Source organism: Gambusia affinis, linkage group LG04 (assembly GCF_019740435.1).
Source record: "Gambusia affinis linkage group LG04, SWU_Gaff_1.0, whole genome shotgun sequence".
NCBI classification, from domain to species: domain Eukaryota; kingdom Metazoa; phylum Chordata; class Actinopteri; order Cyprinodontiformes; family Poeciliidae; genus Gambusia; species Gambusia affinis.
In genome coordinates this window covers 23,630,254-23,657,031 of record NC_057871.1, presented here as the reverse complement: position 1 = coordinate 23,657,031, position 26,778 = coordinate 23,630,254, and the positions used below count along the sequence as shown (strand labels likewise).

Below are 26,778 nucleotides of genomic sequence, written 5' to 3'. Positions count from 1 at the left end.
GCATTAGTGGGATAAGGAACAATGAGGACCGGCTACAAGTATTCTAAATTGTAACTTGGACACAGGTGCATTATCCAACAAAACATTGAGCCCAAGTTCACATCAAATCCTGTTCTAGAGTGGATATGACTGGGATGTGGCTTCTGGAAATGACTCCCACCTCTTCGCTTTTAGACCACGTTTAAAAACAAGGCAGGAAACTAACCAGTTTAAATGAGCTCTAACATTTCTGTCTAAAGTGGCAGTGAGATAAGTGCTGCCAGAATTATGTCAGAAGAAACATAAGGCTGGTGAATGAGAAACAATTAATCAAACATTAATGGTGACAAAACCTAGAATATTCCATCTTGTGCACTTAGCTGAAATGGCTGCAGTCTGTTGTTGTATAATCAGTCTAGGCTGGAAAAAAAAATCTGTTAAAATAAATCTTTGAAAGCCCAAAATAACATGAAATTCATTCTGATAAGTGTATGTAAGTAACTCTTGTTGTTCACTTTCACAAACCAAATTCTAGCTCTTCATTTTCTCATTTTAGCCCTTCCTCATAACCTCCAGGTTTTGTTTTTTTAAATTGTTTGAACGTGGGCTGACAAGATCCAAAATGATATGAAATCATCACTCCAATCTTTCCTCTAGGTTTTTTTTTTTAAACCATCTCTGACAAAATGGGCTTTATTTATTCTTTAGAAGCTGCACTTTAGCACAAGTCCACCATTTTTGTTGCAATCAATATCACCATATCATACAAAATAGTACAATACTGTTTCCATGAAAACAAATATAGACAAATACTCAGACAAATCATTTAGTTATGACATACAAATTCAACACATATCAATAACTTCACTATGTTTGCCTCTTTTTTTCTTTTTTTTTTTCAAAAAGAAAAAAACAGATACAATAAAAATATGATCTTACTGTGGTTTTCTCTGTGATCTCCATTGTGGTGATAAAGCTGTGACAGGTGGATGCATTCAAAGGGAAGGTAGAGTCTGCAGATAAACACCTTCCTGAGCGATCACAAATTGCAGGTTCATGCACAATGGGCATACTGTTTTACAATGGATGCACTATATATATATATATCTATGTATATATATATATATATAAAATATACAAGAATGCAAAGCTGGAGTCATACGTATCTCCTGGTGTCCCTCTTGCACAGTATCTTTTTGAACGACCTCCTGAAGTCGTTGTTGAAAACAGTGTATATCAAAGGGTTCAGGGCACTGTTGCAGTAGCCGAACCAGAAGAAGAACTTGAACAAGGTTGTAGGCACGTTGCAGGATATGCAAAGAGTTTTCAGCATGTAAGTAAAGAAAAAAGGAAACCAACAAATGACAAAGACACCAATGACCACTGCCAAGACGAAGGTGAAACGTTTCTCACGATTTTGACGACCTTTCCAGCGGCTGCCTTTGGTGTTCGACTCTTGCTTTTGGATGTTGGAATCCCCTGGTTTGATTTGACTTAGTCTGGGTTTCCCCTTGTTTGTTTTCTTTCTAATGGAGCATGGATTGTTCACTTTATGGTCAGAGGACGATGAGTCCTCGAGGTCCACTCCGTTGATCTCACCTTTTGCCTCCTCTGCCTTCCTATGCTCTTCAACTCCCTGGAGCTCTATGGCCTGTTCACCGTTCAGTTTCTCGTGACAGAGGCGGTCCTTGTGGTCGCCTGCGCCATTCTCCTTCCCATTTGCAGCAGGAGCATTGGGTGGCTTCAAAATGGCATTTGGCTTCCGGTCTCCGGGTGGCGCCCGTGTCCTTTTTTTGGCGATTTGGTAGATCCGTACGTAGACCAGTACCATAATGACGCACGGCAGGAAGAAGGATCCGATGCAGGAGGAGATGACGTACCATTTTTGGTCATTGATCTTGCACTCGGGGTACGCCTCGTTGTTATTTTTCTCCATTGTGATAAGTGGCGGGAATGAGATTACTGCAGCAATAACCCAAACAATAAAGATGATGCACTTGATGCGGCGAGGCGTCCTCTTCAGGTTGTACTCGATGGCCTGCGTGATGGACCAGTAGCGGTCTAAGCTGATCGCGCACAGATGGGTGATGGACGCGGTGCAGAAAAGAACATCGAGCGCGAGGTAAATCTCACACCATACATCACCGAAGTACCAATATCCCATGAGTTCGTTGGCCAGGGAGAATGGCATCACGAGGGTGGCCACCAGAATGTCAGCCGAGGCCAGGGAAACCAGGAACAGGTTCTGCGGGGCTCGCAAAGCCCGGCTTGTAAACACAGCAATGACCACCAGGACGTTGCCGAACACTATGAGCAGGATCATGAAGCCCACTAGCAGTGGCAGGGCTATCCGTAGGCTGTAAGGGGCCAAGCTAGGTAAGCTCTGGTTGGTGTTATTGTTGTCCGCCATGGCAGCAGATTGGCCCACTTTCTTTAAGAGTTCACCTGAGGTTACAAATATCATCCGCCAGGAAGGAAAGAGCTAGTGGTTCCCAGGAGAGCTGAGAGGAGAAGAGGCTGAATCACTCCTCTGAGACTTTCCCAGATTTTTCCTCCTCATTGTGAGGGATACTTAAAAAGATTACACTTTATCTGAAAATAAAACAAGAAGGAAAAAAAATTATATTATTTATCATACTTTTAGAATCGTGTCGTCTCTTCATCAGTGCTCCAAATACAATTAACTCGGATTTATAGCCTGGCACCACTGCGTGGATAAAATCGAGGTAAATATAATGATAAATAGTCCTACCTAAAACAAGGAGCGACGACAGCGGCTCTCCGGTGCCAGGGCACTAAAATAGTGCGACCGGGGAACTTCTTTGGGCAAATCAAGAGGAGGCAAAGAAGATCCATGTGCCGGATGAAGCGTTTCCCCTGCGCCTCTTGTCCCTCCACTCTTTATGGTCTCTGCGCTGCATCTAGTTGCGCTCGGCAGCGGACTTAATAGAGCGCTAATCACGTTATCCCGGGCGCTGCCGTGTTACTGTCTGCGTGTGGAGTTTCTCTCCTCACTGTTCTCCAGAGCGCCACTCCCTCTCCTTATAGCCCGCACGCTGCAAAAAGTGTCCCGCTCGCCGGGTCACCGCGCGTGCGTCCGTAGGAGTGTCAATACTGGCACGTTGCCCCGCCGTGTTTGTCTGACAACAGCAGCATCAGCTGGAGAGGCGCTTTAAATGACTGGAGAGCTGGGAGGAACATATTTCCTCGAGTTAGTGTTAAAAAAAAACCCCAACAACATTTAAATACATGACATGTGGAGACTGACTGGAGACCCAGAAGGAAGCAAATGAACCAGATTCACATGTGCGTGACGCTAATAAAAAAAATAATAAAATAGTGAAACTGAATCTTTTGGGGGAAAATATTAACTTTATTTATCAAGATTTCTTGAAATATGTCACTTGTAGTAAATGAATAAATGGAATATAAGAAGCTTTTTGCGTGCTCAAATATTAAGAACAAAAAATATCTTTAAGCAACTTTTTGTCCTGCATCAGATGCCTCAAAAAGACACCCTACAAAGGAACTAAACCTTAAAGAAATAAATAACAAAAATCAGGGGCCAATATACAAGGATGTGGACCCCTGGGCTGGAGCCAGTTTTGGTGCCTTAGCCACAACAGAATTATTATTATTATTATTATTATTATTATTATTATTATTATTATTATTATTATTATTATTATTATTTTTTTTTTTTTTTTTAACAAAAAAATATACTTAAACTATGACATGGGGCGTCCTTAAACTATTAATATATGTATCAATTCATACCCATATCAGTGGGTGTTAATTCATGTTCGGCAGATTTTAATACAGTAGCTAGCTGATAGCTCCAGGTTGTTCCCAAAGAAATCTACCACACATCCATAATTCTCAAGTACTTGAATATTGTTTATATTTATAAAAATATTAATACAACTCACCTCAATACATAAGTACATTTATATGTACATAAATGGTTCCTACATAAAGTGCAATTTTTTTTGCAAAACATGCATTGGTAAAAAAAAAAAAAGAAAAGAAAAAAGTAAAAAAATAAATAAAAAGAAAAATCTATGAAGCCCCCCAAAAATTAGGGCACTGGGTTACCACCCCTGTAAGTACTTTCTAAAGTCTGTGCCAGATAAAAATGTATGACAATTATCATGTCGACCTGAACATACATGACCAATAAGGTTTCAGCAAGAACATAAGACGCATTGGCCAAGAAGCCCAGGAACAGTCTGGAATAGAACAATAATGGAATTAAAATGAATAAAACATAATAAATACTCTAGACGTATCAGCATAGCAAAAATCCTCAGCAAGGGACTGAAACCTGTTATTTAAAGCAGGGACTTTTTGTAGCACAGCTGCAACTACACTCTGTTACTAAGCAGCAGCCAGATCTACACCACATGATCGTCGACACAAACCTTTTATATCTTAGCCCAAAACTTCAGCCATCAATTCTGACCTTCAACAACAACAACAACAAAAAACCTATAAAGAGGCCTCGGACTGATTTGGGGAGTCTGGAAGACATTTATTGTGTTCAAGGTCTGCTGTTGTGCCTGGAAATTTATAAAGCAAGAATTGAAAGACTTTATTGTTGTTATGCACAGCCCCTGTTAAGAAGCAGTCATCCAACACATCACAAAAAAGTACAATATAAAGTTAAGACTGCTCTCCAGGTCAGTATGTGGCTATGTGGTGTGTAGCTACATACCACCACGTGCTACAAAAACAATAAGCCACAGGTCACGTTTTTAAAAGGACATAATATTCTCAGTGTTTGAAGTAATTAAAAACACTATTATGGAGACTCCATGAACTCTGGGAAACCCGATGTTTGAAGTCAAATATTTGTTTTATGAGACAGCTGTCTTAATTTGCTCTTTGCTGTCCAACAACATCATATGCACCTGAAAAACAAATTTGCCAATGTTTGCTTTGTGTACAGAACGAAGACATAACCAGTGACGGAGTCACAGCTGTCATGTAATCGGAGTATAAATTAGGTCTGCGCATGACGATTACCACCCAGTGTCTCTCATAGACCAGCGTGTTTTCTAATAAATCCCTCCAGGGGTAAAGACAAGCTGATCTACTTCTGCTTGCCGTTTCATGTCAGGGTGTCCTCAAAACTGGAAGCCATTCTTAGCAGGAAGGTTTTACTGTGTTCCATTTCTCTTCCAGAGAAGAAATAACTCCTGATGGGAGGACATGGCAAAGAATATGTGTGAGGACAGATTGTAAGCGCTGCATGCGTCAGCCAGATGTGTTGTGTGGAAATGCTGCCAGCCTCTCGAAATGTTTGCAAATACGATGGCACAAAGGTCTTCACAGGTTCCGGTTCATGTTCTAAACCTGAAGCTTGATTTTAAATCTTTGAGTAAAAGTGAAAACGCATTTGGATATGCTTCCTGTGCTCGGCAGCCAGCTGGTTACTGTTGGTATGGTGCATATTGTACACTTAGTTTGCTGGTCTAATCTCAGAGGAGAGGAGCCTGGTGTGTTCTTCTGCTCCTGAAGGGTTTTGTGGTCAAAATGGTACTCTGAATATCTTGGTTTATAAAAGAAATTATTTTGAGCTAATTTAGATTTTTATCATCTTGAATCAGTCTGCTCTGACAGCAAAAGGGCTTTTCATTAACAAAACGACAAAACGTCCTTTTAATAGAGTGCAGTTCTTGCTACTCATCAGCAGATACAGACCTAACATATCACCATTTTAATTATAATTAGAGTTAAAGAGGTTGTTTATGCTAACAACACTTTTAGCTGACTACTATCTCTGCCTGAGCATTTTCTTTGTTTACTGTATATTTACCTTTTTTTTTTTTTTTTAGGTTAAAGGTTTCCGTTGTGTAAGTTTTTATATCTGTCAGCCTTTCTAAGGAAGCTGACCAAGCAACTGTGGCTGGTTTGTACTTTTACAGAAACTAAAAGAACGGCACAATATGAATCCGATAGACTCCGTAAGGAGAGAGTATCGGTGGAGGATAGTAATGGGGATTGTAAACTTTATGAAACGTAAAAAATATCAGTGGAAGCATGCAAAAAAATAAATAAAAATCTGGAAAAAAAAAAACAAAAACAAACTGATTACCAATAGAAGGGTGTAATTGCTGTGATGATAATAAAGAAATTCTGTTTGAATGTAGAAGAAATAGTAATATTCAACATGTCCTTTTTATTCAAATGTAAATAATTTTTTTTAATTGACACTTCTTTCATCGTTGTTTTTATTGTGATTTGAGATATGCTGATCTCGTTTCAATTTCATTCAAAAATTTTGATTAAAAAAAATTTTTAGACAATTTTTCATTGAAATCTGCAAAGGGTATGAATATTTTGGAACCTGACTCTGAGTCTCACAACTTCAGCATTGCTTAACAAAAGTAGTAGACTACTGTGAAGTCCAGTTGCTAAATCATCTAATATCTAATGTAATTTCTATCTAACGTATACCAAATGTAGTCATCATTTATGAATTAAGACTGTCATCTTCGGTCATAACTAACTTATTAAGATATCTGCTTCACGTTTACGGTCACGGCAACTTTTTTCTTTCTTTCTTTTTTTTTTTTTTTTTGGCGCGACGTGACGTGACGTCACACACACATACACACACCTGTTCCCACGGAAACGGAGAGGTGTGACGCGCCGACCCCTGCTCACCCCGCTCAGAGCAAGCAGCGATAATTGACATGAAGGCGCTCCGGCTGAAAACACAGCTTTAATGGGTTATTAGCAATTCAACCGCCTCTCAGATGAACCGCTGCTGCTGCTGCTGCCGCCATAAACCAGAAAGTATTTCACAAATGTGATGGGGAAGCTTTTAGCTGGAGCGCTGAACGCTCAGGTCGCCCACAACATTAAACACGGGGGAGAGAGGAGGAGAGAGATGAATTCAGGCTGATGCATCCCAGGATGTTTCTCAGTTCTCTGTGTTCAGAAGCCGCCGTGTGACGGGCTGTTTGTGGACAAGCACTCGTGTGTCGAGGCGCTGGTAGACGCATGATGGGGGCGCACGCTGAAGCGCAAGGACACAGTGACACCTATCGTCTCCAACCAGAGCCGCTGAAGTGCGGCAGCGCGCTACCCAGCTCAGTTCCGGGGGAAATAAAGAAACAGAAGAAGGAAGTGAAGGTTTTGGGTTTTTTCCCCTCCTCTTTTTTTGATAAGAACAAACGGCCCACAAATCGGAAAACATATTTAAATGATCTCTCTCTGTCTGGCAGCGCTTTCTTAAGCGAGCTTCAAAAACGCCTCTTGGTGATTAAAATATCAAATGGAAAAGAAACGTGCTGTTATTTATGTCGGAAGAACTGCGCCCTGTCAACTTTCAGAGAAATTTTTATTGGCCAGCAGGGGGCGGCGTTCACCTGGAATGTTTCTGATACTCGTCGCCGACAGTAAACATTGCAGGTACACCTCGAAAAAATGTCATATATTTTTGTCATTTCAATCATCGCAAAGATTGAAATATTTCCGATATTTATTTATTGTAATTTTGATCATAATTACAAATAAAGAAAAACTGAAATTTATCATCTCAGAACATGACACTATTAAATAACAGGTAAATTTCACGTCTTTGGATGTCTTGCTAATTTCTTGGTATGCTTCGTTGGGGCTCTTTTTGCCTGAACCGCTGCATCATTACGGCCTGGAAGCGCGGCTCTGCTGAGGTGTAATGGAAACCCAGGCTGCTTTAGCCTTCAGGTCATCTGTATTGCAGGGTCCTCTTGACAGCACTCCCTCCAGACTCTGGGACCTTGATTTCCAATAGAAACTCAAACTTTACTTCTATCATAACAAAAATGAAGACAGTCCAGTTTTGTAAACTGCTTTAAGTGGACAACAGAGACTGCCATTAAATACTTCAATTAGTTGTGTATGCCTTTCACTGACATCATTATATAAACTGTGGCTGTTTTTTCTCAGCTCTGTTTCATTTTTGTTTTGTTCCTCTCTTTCCGCAGGTGTAGACACAGATTCCCAAAAAGCATTTATTGTATCCCCTCTCTTTGTTAACCTTCTTTTTTCTCCTTTCTCGTCTTTGTTCACACTGAAATACACCTAAAACAAATTGTACAACGGCATAAACATTATAGTGAAAATATTGTATAAATATAACTAAATATTCATTATTGTGAAAGTAAATCCGTTAATTTTTCGTCCAAAAATAAAATATAAAATAAAAAATCAACATAATCAATTTGACTATTAAAAGGTCCAGCAGATGTTTTTGAAATGAACGCCCCATAACAAAAACTCTGTTGACAAAAATAGACTCTCACAAAACAACGATGCAAGTCAGTTTTGGTGGAATTCCCCTTTAATGCCACAGACGCGTGAAACATAAGCTTAATGCACATCCACCTCGGAGCATATTGGCATTATCTTCCAATGCAGTCTTTGTCTTCTTATAAAACTCTTCACATAACAGATTTTGTAATACCGAGTCTACAGATTACTGTACAGAGTAAAAGAAAAACAACAAAAAGATAAGACAGAGGAAAACTAGAATCAAATTTACATTGTAACGACCAGTTGCTTGTCATCAAGTACAGTCAGTGGCCATAGACACGAGAATTAGCCAAACGCATAAAAAAGACCATTAAGGCTGCTCGTCAATGTAGATTAAGTAGGAAAAGCATTGGCACACAATGCTTCAAGACCCTTTGCGATATACAAAAAGGGAGCATTTGCAGGTAACACCAAATAGCCAGAAAAGTTCTCTAAGCAACAAGGCCTGATTGTAACCGGACAGACGGACGGACCATGTCAGGTGTGTTCCCACATGCGTTGTTGCCTGTACAAAGGAACCAGGCGAGGAATCGCGAAGTTGCACGGTGCAGGAACCAGAAGCAAAGCAGAATGAGCAAAATGACCGATTCTGTAGGAAAAGGAAAACATACACTCAGCTCATTTTGGACGGACCGGTGAACTGCGGACAAATAACTCGATCGATCCGACTCCTCTCCAGCCGTCCCGGGTCTTCGTACGCAGACGTGTTGCGACGTGACACGGAAAAAATAACAAAAGAAAGGTGAAAAGATAAAGAGAATGTAAAAACGGGTCGCAGCAGTCGCGCTGCATACCTAATGCACATCTCACTGTTGAGTACTTGAAGGCATCTTCCCCTCCCCGCCCCACACACAGCGTAAAGTAAAATACACACAAAGAGAGAAGAAACTCCCAAAGCTTTTATATAAACCCCAGGAATGCAATGCCTCTGGTGTTGTTGAGCGTGAACACAGAAAGCCCTTTTTACAACGGTTCTGTCTTTTTTTTTTGTTTTTCCTCGACAGTCTTGTACTAGAACTGCGTTTGAGCTCAAATATGCACCTTTTGTTGTGTTGCTTCATGTCCGAACAATTTGATCTGTTTAACCCACCGAGGCCCGACGTTGACCAAAAAAAAAGAAAGAAAAGAACAATTCAAAGCAGCCGGTTCCTCGGTATCGGATGTTTTGTCCCGTTTCCTCCGCCAGCCTGATCCGTGTATGTTTGAGTCAATGAAGAGCAGCAACAGGTTCTGCTGGTAAATTAGAAGCAGCGTCTCGTTGTTTTTTCTTTCCTTTCCAATGATTTGACGCAACCCCTGTCGAGGAGCTCTAGGAAAGTGGACCCGAACCTCCCAACACGAAAAATCGAATTACGACTCGATAAACCGGGGAGGAAAAACGTATCCAAATAATGACCTTTTGTAGGGATGTTTTTTTTTAATGTACAGTCAGTTGAAGAAAGAAAAAAACCAACAAAAAAAAACTAACTTAATATACATTTAATCGTTTAGAAAAAAAAAACACTTAATCAAAATTTATTTAAAAATTAACACAACGCCCCTTTCAACTAAAAGAAGCCATTTTTCAAGCAAAGTAGAAAGCAGGATATGGAATTTAAAAAATATATTTTTACAGCCCAAGACAAAAGAAAGCTTCTTTAATAAAATCGACAGGGTTAAATTTCACCAAAGTTACTTGTAAATTCTGAGACTGCCAAACTCAACATTTATATTCGATTGATATAAATTTACATGATAAACCGTAAAAAAAAAAAAAATAAGAGAAGAGAATGGCCCCAAGGTTAGAGAGAGGGTCTTTTTGTGTGCCCGCTTCAATACAAAGGATGCCAATATCTTAAAAAAACAAAACAAAAAAAAGTGCATGAAAGCAGCAGCAGCATTGCTGGGACAGTGTGGCACAAATGATATATCTTTAAATAATCAGAAATGGATACAAGTCAAGGGAGTAGTTTCAGTTGTGTGTTTAAGATTATGACACCCTGTTAAACAAAAAGAGAAAAGTTTTAGAGAGGCGGAAAAAAAAGTGTCACGGAGGAATTTACCTGTCGATGTTTTATTATCAAATTGTTGTGAAGCTCCGACACTCGCCAAGTTGCTCCAGAGACTCAGAAAATGTATTTTTAATAACGCTTGATATGTTGGTCGATGATCAACTGGATGACGGCCATTAAGTTCAACACTGGAGATATCAAACAAGTAAACATGAACTAAAAATTTCACCCAAGGCAACAACCAGAAATTGTATAAATGTATAAAACATCTATTATTTATCCCCAACACCTATTTATATTTCATGACCCCTCAACCCTCTCCTCCCTCCCAATACCTAGCAGGAGCTGCCTCCGATGCTCCTCGTTGGGGTGGGGGTGCAAGAAAAAGTCCCATGATGCCCCCCATGGCCCCACCCTCTCTGCAGACATGTAGAATTGGCATTTATCATATGTATACAAAGACTAGCTCAATGCTGAACACCTACTGCTGCTATTTGTTAAAAACGATCTTCATATTTTACAACTGATATCGCTTGCATGACAGAATGATGCAACAGGTACACTTAAAAAAAAACAAAACAATAACCCATAAACAAAGAAAAAAAAAGAAAATAAAAACAGTAGTAATAAAAACACTATTGAAATAATTTATGTCTTTGTATGTCATGGAGAATCGTGTTTAGAAATGAGCCACCGGATCACTCTAAACATAGGCACAGTTTTTAAAACAAACAGAAAATAAAAACAGATCTTTGTTCTTTTGGGTCAAGAAACAATTAACATAAATTATGACCAGGAAAGATTATGTAAAAAAACAAAAAAACAAAAAAAAAAGCATAAAATGACAGAGTTTAAAATTACAGCAGCAGCAGTAAATGAGACGTTCCAAAGACTTGCTTTTTGTGTTTTTGCATACAATTGTAACCTTGCTCACATATTAGATGCTGTAATTACTGTAAATATATTGGCAATGGGGATTATGATTTAAAAAGCGGAAGGACTTGCCTCAGAGCTCACAGTCACTCGATATATTAAACTTTATATACCTTCAGTTTTGGCAAAACACGTTGAGGAGAGGGGGAATTTTCTGGTTTCATAATTCGGAATGAAAAGTTGAGTGGGTTTTTGGTGGCTGAGGGGAACAGAGGGCGTCGTAAATGACCGGGACCGACTCCGGAGGAACACAAAAGTCTCCAAAAGTTTCGCTTCCATTTCTGCCAGAGGACTGAGAACAAAATGCGATCCTTGAGCGCCTCCCTCCCCCATTGTTAATGTGCGCCCTTCACTCACCCCTCTACCCCCTCGCCCCCAACACTGATTGTAGCGAGTTTGTTTCTCTTTACAGTGTATGATACACGTAATGGGAGGGCAGGCAGGGGAAGGGGTGCGGAGTAAAGCCGAAGCGTTTTGGAGCTGCTCTTGGCTCAGACCATGGCACGGTATGGTCCCTGCATCTTTAGGAACTGGATGATGAAAGAAGGGCCTCCTGCAACGATCTGGGCCGGCAGGTGGGTGAGGGGACAGTTCTCGATGCTCATGATGGACAGCTTGCTGCAGAGAGCCAGCTCAAACGGGAGGCTGTGCAGGTGGGGGTTGTCGTTGAGGTACAGTTCCTCCAGATTCTCCAGTGTGCCTGGGAGCAAACGAAGGGCAGTGATGATGGGATTTCTGCAAGTTTCATCAACTCAAATGTAAGACTCTAAGAGCACTATGAATAAAATATAAGACCTGTGTCAGGACAGAAATGTACAAAAGAAAAATTGCAAATAAGACGCATGGGTTGGCAGCTGAAGTAAGCCAATGACGAAGACGAACATCGTCCAGGACAACTGGAAACAAATAGATATAAAGAAAGAAAAAAAAACAAAAACATAAAGCTAGCTAGCAAGAGCATATTAACAGCTAGCTAGTGGTAGCCACAACTGTTACCTTTACTGACAGGACGTGCAACTCATACAATATACTCATACTTCATGCAAAATATCAAATAAATAGTCCTGCCACAACAAACTTTAAGACTGTATTACTGTATTCAAGGCCAACTTATTGTTTTCAATGACTTTAAGGCCTTAATTTCATATAAATAAATTTTAGACTTTTTAATGATGTGCAGTCACCCTAAATTATTTAGCAACACACAGTTTCTTCAGCTTTCCCTAACTCATATTTAAGACTTTTTAAGACCCTTATGAATGATATTTAAGAGTTGTGTCCCAAGAAATGTACTAAAGGAAATCTCTGTTATGTAGCAATGCTAAGCTTGTTTATGCATGTAACTGGTTGGCAACAGAAATGAGCCAATGGATAAGAAGAATGTCCTCCAGCCAACCTGATATCATTTACATTTACCAATGATTGATGCAAAAAAGCTAGCTAGCTAGCAAAGTCTAGGTGTATGTTTGACTCAAACCTTGCTTCATAGAAAACTCCCGCCAGAAAAATAAAAAACATAGAACATACGAGATAAAATAGTATGTAAACTAATAAATAAAGTTAACTTGTGATTAACATATATAATTAAGACTTTTTAAGGATGTGCAGGCTTTAACATATTGGATACTTAACTCTAAAACATTGACCCTGAAAATTCTGGATCACACTTTGGCCTTATTAACCTAATGTTTGCCGAAACTATCACAAAGCTGAACTTGTGGCGCGTCTTAAGGGGTTGGCTAATTGTTTCACAATGTTTTAAGATTCATAACATGTTCGCAGGAATGTTAGACACCAACCGATCTCCTCAGGAAGGTGTTGCAGCAGGTTCTCTCCCAAACCAAGGTGAGTCAGGTTGGTGAGGTGACCGATGCCTCTTGGTAGCGTAGTCAGCTGATTATTAGTCAACACCAATTTCTGATAGGAAAAAAAATAATAATAATTTAAGAAGCGTTGCAATGTCAGCACAAAAAACATATCAAAGTGGAAAAATTTAAAAAGACATGTTTAAAATGTATTTAAGAACAGGTAACATATTTTCTAATGAATTCATGGCATTTTAAGGCCTTCATTTTAGATAAACAAATTTCAGGCTTTTTAAGGATGCAAACACGATATAAGCCAAACATTTTTCTGAAATAAAACTAATTTCTTAAAAGCAATCATACTTTGCAACTTATTTGGCTGCAAATAACTGTATGAAAAGTTGCATCTCTTACAAACCTTTAATTTAGAAAACTTCTTTCGTTAATTCAAATTTGTACCAAAAGGAAAGCAAAGCAGAGGCTTCAGCAATCTGCACCATCCAAACCTCAAAAGCGGTTAACGGATACACAAACTACAGAGGTTATCAATCTCATTATGTCTCATTATGCATCTTTGAACACAAATGCTGCAAAACATTCGAACATTACCTGTTTATGTCCCTTAAAATGATTATGATTGATGTGCTCACTCAATACCGTCACAGTCAGCTATAAGCATAAATCTTTACTTGATTTGTCTCTATTGTTAGCTGACCAGATTAATGTATTTGAAACACTACAAAGCACATTGAGAGGCCAGCCTTTAACGTCGTTGTCACAAAGAAAATTACAAACCATCTACTTGAAAACGTGACTTGTGGAAGAGAGAAACCAGATAGAAATGCCCTTCCAATGCATCTGCCGTGCAGCGTAGTCCAAACTGCTCCACATTGATTCTGGATCATGGCAACCAGCCTACACATACAGGCAGAGTCACGCAATTCTACCGTCAGCGAAAAGCACAAGCAGTGCTGCAGCAGCTGGTGCGACCCCCCACAGAGCTCTAAACTCAACACGCCGGCACCTTCAAAAACTGACTGTTCTCAAGACACATCAGGTATTGGTAGTGTGGAGAATTATCCGTGCTCCGTGCTCAGTTCGTGATGTATGAGGTTGAAGAATAGTCAGTGAGTTGAATTCATGAATTCCATTTATTAATACCAAAATACAGCTAGTCCACGATTCATGCTATCCATAAGGGCTACCTGAAAATATGGCATCCCACAAGAGGTTCCCATTCCCTTTGTCTCTCTGAGCTACGCCCCAAAGAGGGCGTTACCTAGTGTGTTACCCCAGCTCTCATTTGTATTTCCTAACAGGTGATTTTCTTTAGGTTTAGCTTAGCAACTAGCTAAAAGAGATAGAAGGAAAAGACAGAATTATTTATTCTCAACAATAGTCAGCAATGTGCTTGATTTGAATCGCTTTGTATTTAGAAGTGTTTACTTGAGAATAAATAAGCCAAAAACTTACTGCAAAGTCAATGAGTCGAGGGTGAAAAAAAAAAAAAAGGTAAATCTGGAAAAGTTACCTGTAAATCTTTAAGGTAAGCGATTTCATGCGGTAGACACTCTAGCTTGTTTTCCTCCAAGTCAAGTTCTCGTAACTTTCTCAAACTTCCAATACCGTGCGGTAGCTTCTTCAGAAGATTATTGGAAAGTATTAATACCTGGAAGACAAGGAAGGGAATTCAAGTGGACAATTCACACAAGGTGACAGTCTGGACCACATTTCTATGGTTATTACAAATTAATCTTAACCAAGAACAAAAGTTTTGAGGCCAACTACAAATGCACACCACACATTTTTGTTTGTATTTCTTCTTCTTTGACGTTACTTTCCTGCACCATTTTTATTAAATCACATAAGATCCATTGAAATCTGTGGTTGCAACATGAGAAATTAAGAAAATGTTCCAGAGGTGTGAATACCTTTGCCTGTGACTTTACTTAACATTCTCTTCAGTTTTTTGGGGGTTTTTTTTAATCAAAGCATACAGTTGGAACCAGATGTTTACATAAGTATATACAATCGATGCACCTGTTTTTTTTTCTGTCTGAAGATAAATCAGACCGAACACCTCTTGTTTTAGATCACTTAGAGTTACCTTAATTCATTTTATTTGCTAAATGCCACAATAATGAAATAAAAATTATGTCACATTAATTTATTAATGTCTTCAAAATTAGGAGTTTACATACATTTCCTCAGTATTCAGAAGAATTTCTATGATTATTTTATAACTGAATCTTAACCGAGATTCATACACAGATTTATGACAACCCTTTTTTTTTTTTTCTCATTTTATTCAGTGCGTGCAAGCTTCTGGTTTTAACTGTATATTCAAAAATTGTTTGAAGTTTGAACAATGAAAACTTTAACTTGACGCCTGGGGGTGGAAAACCAAGTACAAATGTCACAGTTGTTGAAATACATCATTAGTAAAATAGCATAAAATTCCACTTGATTATAGGCTGCATGATTTAAAGCAGCATAATCAGACGCACCTCTAGAGACATAAGCCCACAGATGTCTTCTGGGATTTTATTCAGCTGATTAGTGGCGAGGTTAAGTTCAACCATGCTAGTCCATGTACCGAAATCCAACGGCAGCGCCGTTAGCTGGTTGTCCTGTGGGAGGAAAGGACATTTTGTTTAACACCCATACAAAAGAACAGCAGGAAAGGAGACGTGCAGACTCAAATATTTTAGCATCTATGCTACCTGCAGCTAAAGGGAACTGCTTTAAAGTGAAATATTTTTTTTACAAAAATAAAACCCACGCACAAACCATGTTAGAGTAATTTCATACGATCTTCATTTTTATAGGTTGAGTGTTTTTCCCCAAAATGCAAAAACTATCAACCTTGAATTTTTATCGAAAGGTTTTAAAGAATTATCTTGGAGGCTAATATAATTTACTTTGTTTAAAAGGAAAAAAAAAGTTGAACATGTCAAGAACATTTGTTATTTTATTAATTTTGAGGGAACAATATATCATGGTAGGACATATTGCAGAGCTTTCCTATGTCTGTGTATTTAGTCAATCTAAAAGGCTAAATTTAGAGTTATATGATGGATGTGGAATTGAGCATTTTAGCCATCAGTAAATCTCTGTACTGCACACACTATTAATAGGGTGCAACACTGCCCCCTAGTGTTTGGAAAATGAAAAGAGAAGCTGCAATTACTGGATAAAGATGGAATATTCTCTATCAATAAAACTACACCAAAGTCTACTTTTATTTATTTATTGCACTAGCTTTTAGGCAACACTGGTAAAATAAAAGACAATATAAGTAGTCCAGTTATAAAAATGTAAATTTGAAATGAACAAATTGTAAACCGCTTAATGTCAAAACAAGAAATAGATTCAATTTCTATGAAATGCTTCAGGTTTAGTCTTATGTAGCAGTCACTGAGTTAAAGGCTCTGAATCACGGAGACGTTTTTATTCAGATAAGAGGAAATTAAAATACACATTCAATTCTACGATTTTTACAAACTTCAATGTTGTAAAGCAAGAAAATTCTCAAAGTCGAAGCTTAAAAAACCCCCCACAGTAATCCTGTTAATATAATTTAGGAGAAAAATTAGCAGGCAGGTGCTGCTAACAGAATACACTCTAATAAATGTGATAAAATATAAAAGCAGGAGTTTTAGAAGTCATTTTTACTAAGTTCTATTGTGTGGAACCACAGAATTGATGTGTCTTTTTCTTCTAATGACTATAAGTAATAATGGTCATTGCTATTACCAAGTATGAGATATAAACACCAGAGAAAGTCTGTTACAAGCTAATACTGCAACATCATTGACACCGTGTGTTCTTCTTTAAATAAATCTCACGATTGTTGTTGTTGAAGTTGTGCAGAAAGACCAAGATACCTTCATGTTAAGCTTGCTCAACACTTTGGCCCTGGAGAAGATACCGAATGGGATCTTGTTGATACGGTTGTGCTCCATGTTGAGGGTGTAAATGGTGGAGAACTGGGAGGGTCCGCCCACAGGGTACGACTGGAAGCAGTTCCTCGCCAGTGTGAGACTCGTCAAATTTAGCAAACTCGACAGCAGGCCCTGCCATCCGAGAACAAAGAAAAATTAGATGAAGCAGCAGTAAAACGCAAAAAAAAACAGACGAAGACCTGTAGCAGCAGAGTAGCGAAAGCTTTAACTTATATCCATACAGACATTTTCTCAACAGTTTCATAATCATTTTAGGGGTAAAAACCTCTACCTGTCTTACCTCTGGCAATACTGAAATGTTGTTGTTTTCGAGGTTAAGCTCCTCCAGCTCTCGACATTTGGCTAACGACTTGGGGATGGCTGACAATCGGTTATATCGCAGTCCTAAACGATTTATGCTTGCCAAATTGCCTGAAAAACAAAATCCAACAAACGCTTTATTAAGACTTATATTTGTAAAAATGAAAAAAAAAAAAAAAAAAAAAGTACACAGAATAAATTATATCTTGCATTGAATAAAAGTCTAAGATGTACCCAAGTGCCACACTTACTTACCTATAGTCTCTGGGAGGTCCAAGAGCTCGTTGTGCTGCAGGTCAAGGTTGGTTATTTGTGTGCAATTTCCAATCTCCTTCGGTAGATGTTCCAACTGATTATGGGCAACATCCAGAGTTATGAGGTTGCAGAGCTCCCCTGCAGAAAAATCCACAAGCATGAGAGGTCGAATCAGACACTGCCAACAATACAATGGCAAAAAAATCGCAATTACACGACAGAGTGTTAGGGAAGGGCTAAGAAAAAAATATGTTAATAACGAGAAGACATAATGTTAGGAGAATAGATTTGAACAACAGTAAGTGTAAATGCTACGACAATAATACAAGAATAAGCTATTAATATTACGAGGATTCTAAGTCATAATAATATGACAAAAAGTTAACGTTTTGAGAATAAAGTCGCAATAATACGAGAAAAGAAAAGTCGTGACAATAAAGTTGAAAAAAGTTGTTATATTAGTAGAAGGAAGTAGTCATTTCATAACTCCTACAGGAAAAATACATTTTTTTTTATTTATTTAAATGAGTAATGTTGAGCATCTTGTGAAGTTATACTTTGGTTATTGGTTTTATAAATAGAACCTTATTAATCTTTGAACACATCAGCAGCAAACGACAATCAGTAGCAGGACTTTGTGCAAACTACTGTGTCTATTTGGAAGAAAGAATCAGAGAATAGATGACTGTCATGTCAGATCTTAACAATTCTACTGAAGCTTTTCTCTCTTTAAGACCTTTTTCTTGTAATTGTATGACTTTCTTCAGGTATTATTGTGTCTTTGTTGCAAATATAATGACTACTTGTCGTAAACGTCTGGGTTTATTCTGTATTAGTAGGACTTAGACTGGCCCCCAATACACTGTCAAACAATTATGTTATCCAGATACACAGGACAAAAAGAACAACAAAAAACACTGCTGAATAATATAGCCAGAAAGATTTAGGTAAAATCCATGATAAAAACATTTTTATTTTATAATTCAACACTTTACTTCACTCAAATTGACAGATTGTTGTTCCCTTAAAAGAAATGAAGTCAACATTTATGGCGTACATTTCAACATAGGTTAAAGAGTCTGAAATCCAGAGTTGTTTCCCCCCCCGTCCCGTCCCATCGGTCACACCTACCTATTTCTGCTGGTAGCTGTTTAATCTTGTTCTCCCGGATGCTCAGCATGGTGAGCTTGGACAGGTTGCGGATGTCCTTCTCCACCGTGGTGATGCGGTTGAAGCGCAGGTACAGCGTGGTCAAAGACGTCAGCCGGTAGACGACGGGCGGTATCTCTCGGAGCTTGTTGTGCCGGAGGTCGAGCATCCGGAGCATCTTCAGCGAGTCCAGGGAGTCGGGCAGACTGGTCAGGGAGTTCTCGCTGAGGGCTAAAGTGACCAGCTCCGACAGACAGCCCAGCTCCGCCGGTAGGCTCTGCAGCTTGTTGCTGTATAAATAGAGTTCTGTCAACTGAGTCAACTCCTTAATAGCAGTGGGCAGCATGTGAATGGACCGCTTGGACAGGTCCAGTCTCGTAGAGTTCTCCTCCCGACATTTATTGAGCTCCTTGATGACCTCCGCGTTGCTGGATTTCTTGCGTGTACCTTGTGCTGGGTTTGGCCGCTTTATCGTGTTGTCAACAGAGAAGGCAACACCCGGCGTCGAGCTGCTCGTGTCCTTCTTTCCTTCTTTGGCGTCTTTCCCTTTGGTCTTTGTTTCTTTTCCACCATCTTTGACTAAGCTGGATAAAGTCTTGGCCTCTTTTTCCCTTTCTTTACCAGCCGGACCGCCTTTGGGGTCCTTTTCTTTTGAATCTTTGTCTTTGCCTAAAGTACTACTCATGTTGACGCTATCAGCACCCCAGCAGAGATGTGCATGGGACTCTCTCTCTCTCTCTTGCTAGGTTACTTATTAAGAAACAAAGGGACGCACACAGTCAAGGTAGCTCTCGAAGTAAACATCCCCATGTAGGCCGACGCATTTACAATTACCCTCAGAATAACGGCCTCCAGACCCAAAGTTGTTGTGTGTTTTTTTCTGCCTTTTAGATGTTCCTTTGCTAAAGTGGAATGGGAGAAATTAGCCTGTGAAGCAAGTGACCTGTGGCATCCACGGGACACATGCTTGAGTCTTTAAACTCCACACAATCCCGGGTTCCTTAGTTTGAAGTTGCTTCAGGTTGCAGGACGCACCGACGATTGTTTAATCCCTCCGAAAAATACTGTTGGAGAAAAACATATACTATGTTAATGCAATGCTGTTTTATAAACATCTCTAACATATCAGTTTCAGCACAAATGCCTCTGTGCCCGATTGCTGATCTCTAACCTTTCTGGTAGATTTTACAGAAGCAAACCGCTGCCTAAAATACGACCAGCTTCAACTGAACCGCCGGCTGATATTAGATACCAGCTAAATATTCATTAAACGATCTACCCTACTTTGGGTTGTCTTTGAAAAAAAAAAGCTAATCTTTTTTTCCTGTTCAGGTCGAGTGAATGCACTCACTACACTAACAACACCCTTCAGTATGGCCGCCATAACTGAGTGAAGTAAAAAAAATAATTTTTTTAATTACAAAAAAAAAGTCAAAATATTACAAGAACAACGTCATAATATTGTGAGGAAAAAACCTTTTATGAGAATAAAGCCATATGACAGTAGGTTAAAATAATCAGAGTTACCATAAAATGAAAATAAACTCAGAATATTACGAGAATAAAGTTGTAATAGTATGTGAAAAAAGTCAGAATGTTAAAATAAAGTCATACGATAGGAAGTCAAAATAATACAAGAATAATAATAATAATAATAATAATACGACAATAAATTCATATTAAGAGCGTTAAGTCATAATGCGAGAAAAAAACCCAACTGATTATTAGACTAAGGCCATAATAACATCAGACGTTGTACAACAGAATGTCATAATATTACCAGAATAATAAAGAAATGTTATGACAACTCTTTCTCAAAAAATATTTAAAACATTCAAATGAGCAATATTGAGCATCTTGTGAAGTTATACTTTGGTATTGGTTTTATATAAAGCAAACTTAATATTTGAACACATCAGCATCAAATTATCATCAGTAGCAGAACTTTGAAACAATTGTGCAAACCACTGTGTCTATTTGGAAGAAAGAACGACGAACTAGATGACCCAGTCATTAAAAATACCTTTTTCTAGTACAACTTTCAATATTACAACTTTCTTCTAGTTATATTGTGTCTTTATTCGGTTAATATTATTACTTTCTTCTAGTAATAAAAAAAAACAAAAACTCTTAGTCTAGTCCAAATACTCTTAGTACCTGGCCCCTTTCAAGGCAGATTAAAGGTGTCACATTTAAACGTGGAACTTTTCTACAATCATCATCTGAAAAATGCCAGTAGTTTCCAGCAGTCTCGTGTAAACGTGTCCTGAAGCTGCCCAACACATTTGGTAAACCTTTTGAAATGTAAATGGTGAGGGCTGGTCAGAGAGATTCCAGCTCCCTTAGAAAATTAGACGGGTGGAAAATGTCAGAAAATAAACTGCAGTAGCCTGGGCCGCAAAATGATGTCACAAAACGGAAAGCAACAACTCAAGCAGCTAAAACTGAAGATGATCACCAAACGGAAACAATCTCTTCAATTTTGTAGCTAGCAGGATTTTTTTTGTCGATTTTATCCGCCGTTAGTAGCAAGGGTTTCCATGTGAAGGAGGAATTACACATTACTCCCTTTTAGATCCACAGTACAATTAATTTTGTCATATATTCAACAAAATCCTGACAATACATCACCCTCAATATAAAACTTCACTGAAAGTGAATCTCCAGATAGTTGAATTCGCCACTTAAGTTACATTAAATAGAACCAAAATAAAAATTACATTTTTTTTGCTTGTTTGTTTTAAATATGCAGATAAATGACAAATTAAGGCCTCTTTGGCTCTAACCTAGAAAAACCAGCTTAATTCAACAAAACAATTTCACCAGGATTCTCTCTAAAGTGAGACAGAACATCCTTTTGGACATCTACATCACAAAAAAACGGTTTCTCTCTTCTGCTCTGTCTCTGTTTAGTCTCTCCTTTAGTCTGCTGCACCTTGCTGGCTGAGTAAAGCTCTCCAGCACCAGAACCACCTAAGCTGTTGCAAAAAAAAAAACAAGAGAGAGAAACAGGTTTGGCCCGTGATCTGAGCTAAGAGAAAAGGTTGAGACTGCTGAGAGTAATCTTTAGAAGAGGCCTTCAAAGCACACAGTCCACACCACACTAGGTCATATGACCTTTTGGGTGAAAGTAACGTTCAGTCGATAGATGTACATGGCAATACATAACACAGCGTATCCTGCAAAAGCAAGAATTTTTAAAAAAGTACATTGCTTTTGTTTTTTTCTTGTCACAAATAAACTCGGTAAAATCGAGAGTTGGCTGTTGGAAACATATCTGCGTGTGAAGTTATTAGTAACTTTAAGTGAGAATAACCAGGCCAGACCAAACGCTGCAACCATGTAAACGTAGCTGTGCAAGCCATTTCCTTTTATGGTTGTAGACTTGGTCTGTCTGTCCTTTATCTTTAGACTTGAGCACTAATGTTTTGTCCAAGTAGCCAGTAACAGCAGAAGATGGTACATTAAAGCCAAAGGGCACACCAGGAACGTCTCAATAATGTCTGGTACAGAGATATATTCAGTTAAAAGGTTATAATTTTCTATGAATGCAAATTCATTTGACCTGAAACCAAACATTAGTCCCAACAGATGCCAGGACCAGAGCGGGCTCCTTTAGTCGGCCACAGAGGCCACAGTAATCCCAAAAATGCCAGTTTGGTAAAAAACTGTTTCAGGTCATCACATTTGTGTCGGGCAAGTGAGGTATCGGTCTGCGCAGCAATAATGATCCTCCTGTGTCAAACGAGGAGAATGGAGCAAGTAGAAGCATTTCTGGTCAGTGAAACAGTAGGATGGCAGTTTCAGTAAATGCTATTGGATTTAGTTTTTGCCATAAGGTGTTTACTCTGACCCGAAACATTTTACATGTTCTGCTCTCTGTGTTTGTTTCGGATGGGACTCAAAGGATTGATCAAATTAGTCGTGATTAGCTGATTACTGAAACTATTAATCGAATTATTTATGATTAATCGGTCACTGAAATAATTGTCAGCTAATTTAGTAATTGAATAATCGTTAACTGGAGTACAAAGACACTAAAAATGGTCATTTGCTAAAAGAACAACACAGTTAGGGCGGTAATTAAGCCAAACATTTTCAGAGATGCGATCAGAGGGTCGCGCTAGACTTTTTTTGTTCCCAGTCATTTAAAAAAAAAAAAAATCAGTCATGTACTATTTTTACTCGTCAATTTTACCCGGCTATTTAGCCACATCTTTATGTTCAGTTAATATTCACCTAGTTGAATCGTGAACCCAGATTCCATCACACATAAAGCAGATAAATGCACCTAAATCTTTCTCCATAGTGACACAAACCACTGACTGTGGTCCCAATAACTTATAATAAATTAAACGACTCCACTTTAATTACAAGTACTTCACCTGCTGCGGCCTGACCGAACAGCGCCTCACAAACTCCTCCTGGTCGCATCTATAGAGAAATCTGCGCTGGTTCATCAGTCAGACCTGTCGGATCCAAACCGATCAATTGAACTCTCCAAGCTTTTTACCCTGTGCGGTCCGGGCCTGCGCTTTTACAAGGATTTTACTTTATTTTTTGTGTGGTTTCGTCTCCCGAAATGGACAGATGTTACGTCTGCTGCTCTCCTTCTGAGCTAAGGAGGGTCCCGTCTTCCAGCTCCACTTGTTAAAACCGCAGAGTGAGTTAAGTTCAATTCTTCGCAGCAGCAGACCCGCGTCGGCTGTGCATTTGCGTCTTTAACTGTATTTCTAAATCAAAAGATTGAGATTAAATGAAAAATTTGCAGACAGTGCCAATTTTTGTATCCGATTAATCAATTAATCGTCACAGTAAATGATAAAATATTTTTGTAAAAGTAATCATTAGTTACAGCCCCAGTTTCCTATAGAAAGATTACCTCCACTTCCTCTGTATATAAATAGTCTGTTTTCTGTGTTATCCAATACAATCACAACATTCTAAAGGTTCATTAAAAGAAGCATTTTGGAAATGTTGCCATCTAAAGAACCACAAGAAAATTTTAAGATGCCTAAAGTCAACTCTCAAATTTGCCATAAGTTCCAACATCTATCATCTTACGTTGGACCTTTAATAACAGATTTTGGATGTCTGAAAAGCTACCAAACCTGTTCAAGGGAGTACTTTTCCACAACAGGTCAAGAAAATCTATTAGGTGTACTTAGGATAACCTCACATCAGCTTACTGCTGCTAAGCAAACATGGCCCAAATAGTGTTGACATTGCTTCAGCGCCACCCCTCAAGCATGAGTTTAATGATTTAGCCATCAAATCTGAACAACAACATGATCTATGAAGAGGATAGCAACAGCAGGGGATAAAAATGAATGTACAACTTTGCTATGCTGAGTAGAAATAAGTTGCACAAACAACTGCAGAGACGTACCGGTCAGACTTCCGCCTGGCCAATACCAATTTCTGATTTCCTCTGAGAATGTTCAGCAGATTCTTTGGCAACGGTAGATATGAATGACGTAAAAAAATGAAGAAATGACAGGATTCTACAAAGATACGCTTCAAAGCAAATGTCCTTAAATATTTTTTTTCATTAAACTTGCTGGTTGACAGGAGATGGTGAAATCCCCTAGTTTATATCAAGTAGGATAACAGACTAATTTTTTTTGTTAGCATGTGACCGTTAAGCAGAACTGATCTGTAGCTAATTGATTGATCAATTATGTTTCCGTTAATCACCAAAGGGCAAAAACAGAATAGTATGGGCAGATCAGTAGGTGTGCAAGGATGCAATGTTTTTGTTTTTTGGGGGTTTTTTTGGCCAAAGATATTGAACAACGCCTTATAAACATTTAAATAACCCAGCAGTGACAAGATCTGCAGGCACTTATATCTCATAATATGTAGGAAAAACCACTTAGTCGATGTAGATATCAGGCTTGAAGTCAAATACAGCTTTTCAAAGAAAAAAGGCTAATGTGTGTCCATCAACACTACCGCAGAACCACCATAAAGGGCTTCTTTGACTTCCCCACACACACTAATGAAGTTTCCATTAAGGATATCTTGGGCCCATCAGCTAATCTCAGTGCATTTAGAGACAATTCCAACTCTGCTGGTATCCGTTTCACCGTCTTTGTGATCAGACATCTCGCACCAAAACAACAAAAAAATAAAACAACGTAAACCTGGATTTACATTAAACAAGCCATGCAGACAATCTTGAGTGCGGCTATGCATTACTGGATCTGGAGGCATGAAACCCCGAAATCCAACAGCACCCGCTGCCCATGAGAGTCACAATCATACCAGAAATAATCAGGCCCCAGGAGGAAATAAGGAAAACAGAGGTGATGTGGCAGCTGTTTCTATGAGCAATTCTTGGAAAAAGATTACCGACAAATCGGTAGCTACCAGGTCGAGAAGTCAAGTCGCCTTTAGAGATTAAATCATTTACCCAACAGGACAGCGAGGTAAAGATATTAGAGTTGGCTGTAGGCTCACGGAGACAAGAGTAATAATTCGCTAAGAGCTATAATAATGCTACACGTTACGTTGTAATTCATCACCACACTCATTTAGCTGTGTTATTAAATATACCATCTCATGAACAGACACGGGGAATAAACCATAATGCATAGAAAACGACGAAAAAGAAAATAAATAAATAAATAAGGAAATCTGCTATTACCAAAACCACTGACAACACGGCAGGAAATAACCACAACTAAGCTAAACGTCAACAGCAAAGCAAACGTCAGTTCTGCCAGACCGCTAACCGTTAGCTGGCGTTAGCTAGCGAGCAATTTAGCCCAACCCGCCAGCTGGATTTCAACGACAACCTTCCTTCACAGACGAACAGTCTAATCACACTGGGAGACAATATGACCCAAAAATACACATATATTCAAGTTACAACGAGTCTGCAACGTTAACCCTACACACTAAGCGGTTAGCCTGCTCTCGAGCTAAGTGGTTATTTAGCGTAGGCCCGAGCGGAGCGGCTGTCGGGCGCACAGCGAGTTCGCCCGAGAGGGGAAATCTCTGCTACCGCCAGCTGTGAGCGCAGACAGCGGACACCCAAGCCGTAGAGCATCCGGTGGTGGTAGCAGAGACAAGGAATCGTAGCCCTCACCTATATGGCTATATGCGATCTAGCATCAACACTGTATTCGAGCACCGATTCCTTAAAGAAAATAAGTAGAAAGAAAAGAAGAAAACACTCTGAAAAAACAGCGGCCATTCCGAAGCTGAACAAAAGAGTGCGCTCGTATTCGCCACCAAAAAAATGACACATTTAGCGCTAAACAGAGGTTCGTAAAAGGAAGGCGAGATTAGCACCTAATGAGTGTGGCCAAACTGAGCTGGAGGGATGAAAACGTTTATTGTTATTGGGGTAAAATAAGTGGTTTACCTTCAGAGGTGTGACTCCGCCATCCTAGCTGCTTCCTCCTCTTTTCCTACACTGCTGCTCAGCTCCCCTCCCTCCTCCCCCGATCACAGAACTGCGTCATCCTTACGCCGAACCAATGTTATCACGAGACCTTCAAATGCACCCAAATATTCAGCTTTTTAAAATAAAATAATAAAATTGGTATAACATTTATCTACATGGTTGCGAGAATGATGAGAATAAAAATACGTGTGAAAAATCATATATTACTGAACATAATGTTTACTTAATGTATATTGTAACAATAAGGAAAGTGGCATTTTCTGTTTGTAGCAACTAAAATACTTGCTAAGCACAGTGTTTTCCCCAGAAAACTTGCTAAGCCCGGGACTCGGGGTGCTAGGACTGTCAAAAAATGTTTAAACTTGACAGGAAATTTTAAATATATAGTTATGCATTATTGAAAGACTGTAAGATTAATGCCTAAACACCAACTATAAAGTGTTAAAAAAGGCAACAAAAAAAACAAAACAAAAAAAACTAAGATAAATTGACAATGCCAAGCCAAGATTATAATACACTGAGGGAAACCCTGACGCAATATCTAAGAAATCCGAATCACTGTATCCAAATGAACATGTTTTCAAGATCACGAGCGAAGTTGTATTTTATAAGATTTATTTTAATCTCAGTGCTCTTGGTGAAATTAAAATATTGCTGAATATTTAAGAAAACTAAAACGAGGG

At 38.9% G+C, this 26,778-nt stretch overlaps 2 protein-coding genes across 3 annotated transcripts; both read right to left on the bottom strand.

The window, feature by feature from the left end:
• Nucleotides 1–532: 532 nt before the first annotated feature.
• On the bottom strand, nucleotides 533–3,100 carry adra2a (adrenoceptor alpha 2A). Its single transcript, XM_044114570.1, has 2 exons — nucleotides 2,732–3,100; nucleotides 533–2,571 (listed from the first exon to the last, which is right to left on the bottom strand). The coding sequence occupies exon 2, from the start codon at nucleotides 2,441–2,443 to the stop codon at nucleotides 1,136–1,138; it is 1,308 nt and encodes a 435-aa protein (XP_043970505.1). The 5' UTR covers nucleotides 2,444–2,571; nucleotides 2,732–3,100; the 3' UTR covers nucleotides 533–1,135.
• Nucleotides 3,101–8,293: 5,193 nt separating this feature from the next.
• On the bottom strand, nucleotides 8,294–26,160 carry shoc2 (SHOC2 leucine rich repeat scaffold protein). 2 transcript variants are annotated; one of them, XM_044114568.1, is made up of 9 exons: nucleotides 26,054–26,160; nucleotides 18,664–19,745; nucleotides 17,533–17,670; nucleotides 17,258–17,388; nucleotides 16,900–17,088; nucleotides 15,520–15,642; nucleotides 14,544–14,681; nucleotides 13,007–13,124; nucleotides 8,294–11,907 (listed from the first exon to the last, which is right to left on the bottom strand). In XM_044114568.1, exons 2-9 carry the CDS (start codon nucleotides 19,364–19,366, stop codon nucleotides 11,699–11,701), a joined length of 1,749 nt encoding a protein of 582 aa, XP_043970503.1. In that variant the 5' UTR covers nucleotides 19,367–19,745; nucleotides 26,054–26,160; the 3' UTR covers nucleotides 8,294–11,698. The 2 variants fall into 2 exon arrangements, with proteins under 2 accessions (XP_043970503.1, XP_043970504.1); XM_044114569.1 differs by lacking the exon at nucleotides 26,054–26,160 and adding an exon at nucleotides 25,775–25,793.
• Between the last annotated feature and the right edge of the window lie 618 nt (nucleotides 26,161–26,778).